Source organism: Octopus bimaculoides, chromosome 25 (assembly GCF_046866305.1).
Source record: "Octopus bimaculoides isolate indiv1 chromosome 25, ASM4686630v1, whole genome shotgun sequence".
Taxonomy (NCBI): Eukaryota; Metazoa; Mollusca; class Cephalopoda; order Octopoda; family Octopodidae; genus Octopus; species Octopus bimaculoides.
In genome coordinates this window covers 36,183,732-36,193,731 of record NC_142952.1, presented here as the reverse complement: position 1 = coordinate 36,193,731, position 10,000 = coordinate 36,183,732, and the positions used below count along the sequence as shown (strand labels likewise).

The 10,000-nt window shown below is 37.9% G+C and overlaps 2 protein-coding genes across 3 annotated transcripts in view; both read right to left on the bottom strand.

The window, feature by feature from the left end:
- Positions 1 to 4,805, bottom strand: part of LOC106870305 (glutamate receptor ionotropic, delta-2) — a 16,803-nt gene extending 11,998 nt beyond the window's left edge. For both annotated transcript variants that reach the window (XM_014916330.3, XM_089341672.1), the window contains exons 1-3: positions 4,607 to 4,805; positions 3,242 to 3,376; positions 1,571 to 1,798 (exon numbers count right to left, since the gene is read on the bottom strand). In XM_014916330.3, the coding sequence (XP_014771816.2) occupies positions 1,571 to 1,798; positions 3,242 to 3,376; positions 4,607 to 4,768 (525 nt within the window). In that variant the 5' untranslated portion in view covers positions 4,769 to 4,805. The remainder of the gene's footprint in view (positions 1 to 1,570; positions 1,799 to 3,241; positions 3,377 to 4,606) is intronic.
- A 5-nt stretch (positions 4,806 to 4,810) lies between these two features.
- Positions 4,811 to 10,000, bottom strand: part of LOC106882210 (uncharacterized) — a 5,489-nt gene continuing 299 nt past the window's right edge. The window contains exons 1-4 of the mRNA XM_014932810.3: positions 8,735 to 10,000; positions 7,675 to 7,827; positions 6,508 to 6,746; positions 4,811 to 5,889 (exon numbers count right to left, since the gene is read on the bottom strand). The exon at positions 8,735 to 10,000 is cut by the window's right edge and continues 299 nt beyond it. Coding sequence (XP_014788296.2) covers positions 5,665 to 5,889; positions 6,508 to 6,746; positions 7,675 to 7,827; positions 8,735 to 8,816 — 699 coding nt within the window. The 5' untranslated portion in view covers positions 8,817 to 10,000 and the 3' untranslated portion in view covers positions 4,811 to 5,664. The remainder of the gene's footprint in view (positions 5,890 to 6,507; positions 6,747 to 7,674; positions 7,828 to 8,734) is intronic.

Below are 10,000 nucleotides of genomic sequence, written 5' to 3'. Positions count from 1 at the left end.
CCAAATTCCATTCACAAGATATTCACCGAAACGACAACCCGAGACTGAGGTTGAAAACATTGGCCCTGATTGTGACGAGCAGCGAGATTGAAATTAAAACCTTGCAGTTCAAAATCCATACCGCAGACAATATTTACAGTCACGCTATTAATTTGTACAGATATGAACAGCACAGTTAAAAACCTATTTTTTCCAAAATGAAGAAACGGAAAAAACATTTGGAGTATGGCCCTAAATTTTAGATACAGTAGCTAGGAGACATTCTGTGGGATGTTGGTAACACATCCACCACGTAAGTGATAGATATGGGGTTCAAATTTCGCACTGGACCTGTTTATTGTCTATCTTAAATAATTTTCTTTCTACTTATAGGCATAAGGCCTGAAATTGTGGAGAGGGGTCTAGTTGAATGTATCGACCTTAGTACGCTAGTACCTAATCGAAAAAGGTGAAATGCAAAATCGACCTCGGTGGAATTTGACCTCAAAACGCAGAGTCGGAAGAAATGCCGTTAATCATTTTGTTCGCCTTTGCAGAAATCTTTCTATGAGAGGCACAAGGGGAAGGGGGCAAGCTGAACTACATCGACCCCCAGTGTTCAACTGGTACATATTTTATCGATTCCGAAAGGATGAAAGCAAAGTCGACCTCGGTAGAATTTGAACGCAAGGACGGACGAAATGCTGTTGAATATTTCATCCGTCCTTGCGCTCTGGGCTTATCGGTATTTCATCTGTCTTTACGTTCTGAGCTCAAATTCCGCCCAGGTCGACTTTGCCTTTCATCCTTTCGGGGTCGACGAAATAAGTACCAGTTGAACATTGGGGTCGATGTAATCGACTAGCTCCCTCCCACAAAATGTCAGGTCTTGTACCTATAGTAGAAAGGATTATTATTATTATTGTTGTTATTATTATCATTATTATTATTATTATTATTATTTAAGGCGGTGAGTTGGCAGAATCGTTAGCACGTTGGACGATTTTGCTGTTCATTCTTTCGGGATCGATAAATTAAGTACCAGTGAAGCACTAGGGACGATGTAATCGACTTAATCCCCTCCTCCAAGCTGTCCTTGTGGCAAAATTCTGAAATCATCATCATTATTATTATTATTATTATTATGAATATTATTAAGATGCGACTTACCCCAACCGCCAAAATTGTTGACCTTGAGCCAAATTTTAAAACTATTATTTATGACTTGGACAAATTGTTTACGACCACCATCAGCGTGGAATGCAATAGTTAAGAGTTCGTTTGTTTTTTTCTTTTTATTCGTTGAAATGCTAATTTTGTTTGTCTGTAATCCTTGTTTGCGGTGAAACAAGGAAAAAAGACATACATTGTTGTTACTGAAACCTAGTCAAGGCAAATGGGTGGCACCTCTGAAATTTTACTTACAATAAATTAGAATTACAAAGCAGTGAGAAAATTTGTTCAAAAAGGAAACTGAAAAATAAACAGTTATGAATGAACAAAAGGATGAGTGGACAGACGTGTGGGTGCGGAGAACAAAAAGTATAATCTAAAACATAGCAAAAATAGAATGAAAAATTGTAATATTTACCAAAAGAACTCCGACTCGGAACGTAACATTGCCAAATCCTGAAGGTTCTAAAGGAAATAAGTTAGTTAGAATGGTGAGGTGATTCACCCGGTTCCATGTAGCCACTTTTTTCTCGAGTACACGCCCGTTGTTGTCATCTTGTATTATACTGAACATGTTGTAAGCAGTGTTAGCACTGAATCCGTCATCGTCGAAAGATGCCGAAACGAAAATTCCGGAAGAATGTTTCTAAAAATCGAAAAAATGTTCGGTTATTGTGTATGAGAGATTTTGTGTCAAGGATTTTCGTCAGTCATAGATAAACTACGACCCGCTGGACATTCTGATTTCACGAGGAAAATAACATTTATTAATCCCTTCCAGTAATGATCTTAAATAGTTATCAAAAACTGGAATTGGTATTTTCTGCAAGTCACGTTGCCTCGATAAGCTTGACATATCCTAACAGAAAGTATTTTTAAACATGGCGTTCCTCAACAAAAGATAGGAAGTAATACATTTCTAAATCTCTCAGAGAGATTTATGCAGTAGCAGCACAATAAAGTGATAGTATGTTGTCAACTTAACGTGAGAGTCTCATGAAAGGGAAGAATGCTACTGTTATTTAGCCCTAGAGATTTAGAAATGCATTATTTCTATTTTCAAAATTAGTGAATGTATTTCACTTGAAATATATGTTTTCAAAGGCGGATAGGCATCGACAGCTAATTTCTTCTCTATCTGTGTGTATTGCCATATCCCAGAGTATGGTTGCTTTCTCGTTTTCTGTGACCTTTTCTGGCGTATGCCTATACCATCTTTTTTCTGTTGTTATTCCATAGTGTTGGCATAACTTCCAGTGTATGTAGGTCCCAGCTCTGTCGTGTCTGGGATATATTCCTAGATCCTGTCATTATTTTTCTTGTTTTCCTGTCTACTTTAGTTAGTTCATTTAGTGTCCAGTTAAGGATATTGTAACTGTAACTTATAACTGGGACGGCTAAAGTGTTAATACCTATTATCTTGTTTTTAGCATTGATCTCTGTTTTCAGTATTGATCTAAGTCGTCTATAGTATTTCTTTATTTTTTCTTTCATTTGTGTGTTGTATCCTATCTAGTTCATTGATTCCTAAATATTTGTATGTCTGGCTTTGGTCTAATTCTCTTATTTCATTGGCTTTATCTAGTGTGATGTTGCTACTCTTAACTAGTTTTCCTCTTTTCAGAGTTGCTTTGGCACATTTTTATTATTATTATTATCATTATTTTCATTATCATCTTCTTTCAATTCTGTTTCCATTTCTTGCCGAGTGTCTTCCTGACACCTAGTGCAGAGAAACGCACTGTACATATTGGTAGGCCATTAAAATAAACACACCAAATTGTCCATTTACAATGTCATGTGATAGAGAAAAGGGGAAGACAGAGAGAAAAAAGAAAAAGTAAACAAAGAAAATAAAGGGAAAAAGGGAAAGAAAATTCACAACGACAATGCTCTCTTCTCAATACGTGTGACGTAGCAGTTCTTAGAAACTTTTGCACATTCTGTATGGATGGTAAGCCAGGGGTCATTCTTAAATAATTTTCAATTCCTTTTTTGGTCATTCCAAGTGCTCATACATTGACATTGAAGAAGAGAATAATACTAATAAGGATGGTGAGGATGATGATGTGGTAGTGGGAATGTTTACCTGCAAAATGTCAGCCTTGACATGTTCAGTAAAGTTTTCCTTGCCGGTGTCGGCTGTTATTCTGTCTTTCCTCATAAGCTCCGCTATTGTATTAGCGAGCAGTATGACTGCATCAGCAATGTATGCATCTATTAACTTGAAAAGCAAAGAAAACCAACGAAAAATAAACACCTTGAGAAATACGATGAGAAATAAGAATTCTCTCATAACAAGTCGAGTACAGTTGCACCAGCAATATTTAGGGGTGTGAATGAAGTAGTTATATTAACTTAGCAATAGTTAGGTTACTGGTGACATTTTTAATAGCATCGATTTTAAAAAAATCTAACCAGACAATTATTTAGTTAAGTAAAATATATAAATTTGTTAATGTCTAATATATGAAGCACGGGAGGTAACTCTAGAAGTGTTTCGGTTTTATTACTTGCTCGTTAGGAAAACATAGACTGTACAGTAATTTATTGAATAGTGCAGCATTCATTCCCGGAAAGAACTTCTAAGTTGACGGTCGACCTGTAAGAAATGAGAGCTAAAATCCCACCTCAAGCTCCACCTTGCTAATTTAAGAAAAGACGGAGACATCGGATAATGTTATCTTAAATCAGCGGTAACTTTATTTCACGAAGCTCCAGTCCACTGAATTGGGAAGGATAAGTTGTATCTGTTATTCAAAGGACCAGCCTTGTCACACTTTCAGAACTATGTTAAAGGTACGCATGTCTGTGGAGTGCTCAGCCACTTGCACATTAATTTCACGAGCAGGCTGTTCCGTTAATTGGATCAACTAGAACCTTCGTCGTCGTCGTAATGGACGGAGTGAGAGTTATGCGCGCGCGCGTGTTTGTACATACATATATATATATATAATATATATATATGTATATATATATACACATCATGAACATCGTCATCATTATCCTCATTTAACGTCTGCTCCATGCTGGCATGGGTTAGACGATTTGACTGGAGCTGGTAAACCGAGAGCTGCACCAGACTCCTGCCTGAATTTAGCTGGGTTTCTACGGCTGGAACGACCTTCCTAACACCAACCACTCCAAGATACATACATACATACACACATATTAAAATGCATGTCTCATGTCTACCTGTAAATGTTATTCCAACAACAGAATTATTAACGAAAAAGAACTTTCAATACACCGAGATTTAAAAACGATTTGCTGTCATTGTCCTGAATAAATTGTGTGTGTGTGTGAATGTGTGTATGAATGTGTCTGTGTGAATGTGTGTGTGTGTATAAAACATGATGATGCAGGCTAGCTATAGGTGGGTCTGTTTTATTATAAGTCAACTTGATTGGAACTAATCTGGAGTTAAACAATTATAATAATTCTTTTAACTTACCGTCATCTGAGGTTTCACGCTTATTTTGTAGCTGCAACTAGTATTTTGAGCGCGATTCCACGATTTGCGAATAATTAAAACGTTTCGCCCAATGGCTGCGAGAGTTCCGTTCGCAAACATAGAATCTACAGTGCCATCGGAAGACACGATGATCCAGTACATCTTACTGGAATGGATATTGAACTTGGAGGCATGTTATAGAAATCGAAAATTTGTGACGATTAAATATAAACAAAGAAAATGACAAAAATGCACAAAGATATTAAAAATTAAATATTACAGATCTCTAAGCAATAAGGATTATAGATTGGGGCCACAGGTGTGTGGCCCCGTGATTAATGAATTGGTTTCTCGGTCGTAGCCATAGGTTCGATTTTCGCACCAGGTGACGCGTTGTGTCATTCAGCATTTGTGTTTTTCATTTCACGTTGCTCCAGCACAGTTAGCTGAGTACCAGTGGCATATGGAGGTTAACCCTGCAACAGACTGGTTTCCCTTTCAAGGCAGGGGTGGATGGAAGTCTCAGTCTTTGAGCCTAAACGCCTTGGAAATCCACATAAGACCAGCCCCATGAGTCTGTTGGCTTGAGGTGAACTACCAATATCATGTCGATATAGCTCAGCAAGCATGGGAGGCAACTCTAATAACATTTTGGGCTTGTTGTGACCTCATCAGCAAAGTATACAAACCTCACCGAAGTAAAATTTTTATAAAAACATAAAACCATGAAATAAACAATTATGAATCTTTTAAACAAAGACTGGATTCAGAGGAGAGAGCGAAGGCTGTTACACTTTACCCCAAACCATTGTATTTCTGAATGTGATCCCCAGTTAAGTCGACGCATGGGTAAAGTGGGAAAATAAATCAGTGGAGTGCACCTCGTCCTACATACCGTTGATCGTCTTCCACAGGATTTGATCTTAGAACGTATGGAATCGAAATAAATACCACAAACCATTTTTTTCCGACGACCTTAACTATTCTGTCACTACGCCTCCCATATCCCTGGTTTATTTGTTTACCTTCACGCAGACACATAAACGAGATTGTTTTCTTTAAACGGTGAGACTTACCACATTGAAAACATGTTTAACAAGCGACGGTTTCATCAGGAGGAGATAATAACTGTGTTCAAATGTCTTCGTTTCTGATAAGAAAATATCACTAAGGTTGCCGCCGTCCGCTTTATAAGGCCTTATTCTAATGTAGTTGTCTGATATTTTCTGGAACAGAGGGTCACTGGCTGTTTCTGAGCTGGATTCATCAACCAATACAGTCAGCTGAAGGTAAAGACAAAATCTGTTTTTAAAAATAAGTAAAATACGTAAAACAATAACGTGGTTCCAAGTTCGATACCACAGCACCGTAACTTTGGCAAGTGTCTTCTTCTTTAGCCTTGGTTTCACCAAAGTCTTAGAGGAATTAATTTCGTAGAAAAGTAAATTTATGTATCGTAATTTTTTGACATACATATTTTTTATTGTATATGTCTTGTGTACAGACCGGCCGTGGATTAGCAGTAAAAAAGCGATTAAAAGTATGTTTCATTTCTGTTACAATAATCTATAGGATTTAAGTGAATTAAATCAGCAACAGTGCTTAACAGGCACTGTTGTTGTATTTTATTAACCCCGGTGACTGGCAAAGTGGATCCCAGCATGATTCGAACTCAGACTATAAAGAACCAGAATAAATATGCCAAAGCATTTTATTCGGTGATTAACGACTCTGAGTGCGCGTATGCGTGCGGGTAGTGTGCTTGTGTGTGTATGTATGTGTGTGCGTGTGTGTCTTCATGTGTGTGCATGTGGTGTGAACGTGTGCGTGTGTGCGTGGTGTGCTTTCTATGGTTTGACTTATGCATCATCATCATCATCAACAACAGTACAACAGCTTACCTTCTTGGAGTTCAGCGCCAATAACAAATCAATGATGGCTGTTTGTAGATATTCTCCTTTTTCTCGAAGACTGAAGACGTTGCAGTTATTAGAACTGAGAGAGGTTTCACCACAGAACGGTGGGATAATGGTGAAGTGCAACAAATGACAAGCCTTTGGCTGTGAATTCAGCAAATGGAACGTGCTGCACGAAATCTTTGAGATAATTGCCGTCATGTTCTTCTTGAGAAATTCCGAGACTAAAATAATAAAAGCTGAAATCGTTTCTCTAGTTCATGATTAGCAATCTGGAACATTAACACACGAACGACGGGGGATAACTGTGAACAGGGTTCAATCTTGAATCAATGTCTTGACATATGAAGCTATAATCCAATGCTTAAGCTTTCGTCTAATTTTATCAGCGACTCATAGTCTTCTCCGTATTTATGAAATAATGATGGGTGTAGGAAATGCTTTATAAGTTTTTCAGAATTGTTGGTTTGGAACAGTCGGAGAATATGGTTACTTTGGAATTAAACAATTCAAAGACGATATTTACTCAGTTAGTATTAACGTATTTAATATGTTGGAGCATTAGAAATAGCTAACTACTCTGGACAACTTCCGGTATTTTCCCGTCTTATTGAAGCCTCATCAGCGAAACATGACTTACGCCATACTAATCGAAAAATATGCAAGGTTGTATACATATAAGTGAAGGAAGATATATTTGTAAGAATTTGTGAGTTGTAGAATTATCATTGCTACACTCTGGGGTATTCAAACTGACGACTCCATCCTGGTTGTTATGGTCGCAATGCTGGAAGGTACAATAGCTGAAATGTTGCATCAACCAATATGAGGACACTTGTCTGAATATATCGATGTATAATAATGATAATTCTCGAAGAAGGCTGGAAGATGGAGTGCAATGGGCGAAACATGGTGACTATTCCAATTGGATATCACTAGTGGATTCACTTTGTTAAAAGCATTTCGGTCAGGGCTACCTTCCTCCATCACTGCCACCAGTCCCAGCAATTCTGAAAGGGGGTCAGAAACACTAACTAACTACATGTTCCAGCCTTATTCATATCTCATCAACTGAGTTTTGCATTTACCGTACTCGCCGAAGTAGTAACGAATGGGTAAAAAAAAAATAGAATAGAAAATGGAATTACTTACTTTGGAAAATAATATTAATGGGATCATGTTGCTTTAGAATGAATGTCTCCACTGTAACCGACTGAAGGTCGCAAGCGTTTAACATATAAGCGAAATGAGCCGCTCTTTCTGCGACTTTGTTCTCCTTTTGGACCGGTTCTTCGAGTAGAAGACCTTCAGATCAAACAAAACAACAGGAATGTAGAATATATTGCTATTCGCAGTCACGTGCTACATAGACTTATGCTTAAGTCTGACAAACCCAAAATACACCAAAAATACTGGGTGTTAATATTAAAAAAATAATTGGAAATGTAAACTTCATTCTTTTACTGGAGACAGAAGGTGGGTGTTTAGGGCGCAGGAAGAGCCAAAGATTCGGGTAGTAATTTGTCATCAGAGGTCATGGTTAAATGTACTTGGTGAAAACGCGGAAACTATACTGCACAGCAGTGATCTGGCGCTTTTCTTCACCTGAAATTTGGTGGGGGTGGCTAATCGTGTACATAAAACCCTAGTGCTCGCCTGGTACTTATTTTATCGACCCTGAAAAGATAAAAGGTAAAGTCGACCCCGGCAAAATTTGAACTCGGAACGTAAAAGCCGGACGAATTGCTGCTCAGCATTTTGTCTGGCGCGCTAACGATTCTGTCAGATTGCCACCTTAATGAGGATAATAATAATAATAATAATAATAATAATGATGCAGTACCAGGCAGTGGCTGTCATGGCTTCTGATCTTAACTAATTGGAAATGTTATCATGCACATTGTTTTATATTGGTATAAAAGATGGGCTACAGTAAATATTCTGCTCAATACCACAGATTAGATAGATAGATAGATAGATAGATAGATAGATAGATAGGCAGACAGATAGGTAGATGGATAGATGGATGGATAGATAGATAGGCAGTCAGATAGATAGATGGATGGATAGATAGATAGGCAGACAGATAGATAGATGGATAGATGGATGGATAGATAGATAGATAGATAGATAGATAGATAGATAGATAACCAGATAGAGAATGAGGGAGAGAGATACATCGAAAAATTAACGTGGAAAGTGTCTACTATACCGATTGTTAAATTGTAGTGGTGCGTTCCGTATAGGGAGTGGACACACAAGAGCACAACCAAAAGCTGGGTTACCAGTGACATCCTTGGATTAGGCTCCTGTTTGGCTCCTTTTTGTGTTTGCAATATCTGAAATGCGAAGAAGCTAGTTCTGGTCTAATTAAGGTCAACAACTTTTTAGTCCATTGGAGACTGTCAAAGAAGAATTTCTGTTGCCGCAAAGTGAGACGTTTCGATTTATTGCTTTTCGTTTGAAGATTGGAAAACGGCAAAGAGTACAATGGTGCTGCCGCCTGGGCTTTTCTTTTATCTTTTCTTGAAAATGCTTTTTTCCTGTGTTTCCAACAAATGGAATAAACACTTTATAATTTCTCTTCCTCTTCTTTTCCTGCTGTTGTTGTTCTTGCTTATGTTGTTATGTAATTTGTTGTTTTCTTAAATTAATTTGATTAATGTTCGCTTTTGTTGTTGTTGTTGTTGTTGTAAACGTCATCTGTTGAGGTCGTTTTTGATGCTAGATTTGTTGACGGTAGCTGTGGTGGTATGGTAGTGGTGGTTGCAGTGATGGCAGTCGTTGTAGTGATGGTGGTTGTAGCGGTGATAGTGGTGTTAGTGGTCGTCGTCGTCGTGGCAGAGGTTTTGGTTCTGTTGTTTAGATCAGCTCCGATTTAACGGAACATCTATAAAAATCTGTACCAAAGATGTTCGATTTGCGTATGTGTGTATGTGTATGCATGTGTTTGTGTATGTGTGTGTGTGTATGTAAAATTGCGTTCAAAATGGTTTTGCATAACATTCACCAAACTATTCTTCTTATTTTATGGCGTGAAGCCGTGATTTCGATGCATTTGGCTGTTGTGTCTAGCTTCTGTAGCCGAGACTGCTTCAGGTATTATAGTCCTTGATGATAGTAATGGGCGTGGTGGTGGTGGTGGGCAGGACGTGTTGATGCTGGTGTTGTTGGTGAAGGTGGATGTCTGAAATGACGTTGGACTGGAATATTTCAAAGTGAAAGGAAGGAAGGAAGAAGGAAGGAAGGAAGGATCAATGAATGAAACAAACAAAAAAGAACGAAGATAAAAAGGCAAGAGCTATGTATATTATAGATATATACACACGCACACACAGACATTATACACACACAACATATAGACACCAGCAGACTATATACGCATGCATACTCAGTATAAATACATGCACGTGTACGTAATGCATATAACACGTATATGCACACAAATGTACTTTACATACATATATATACATACACA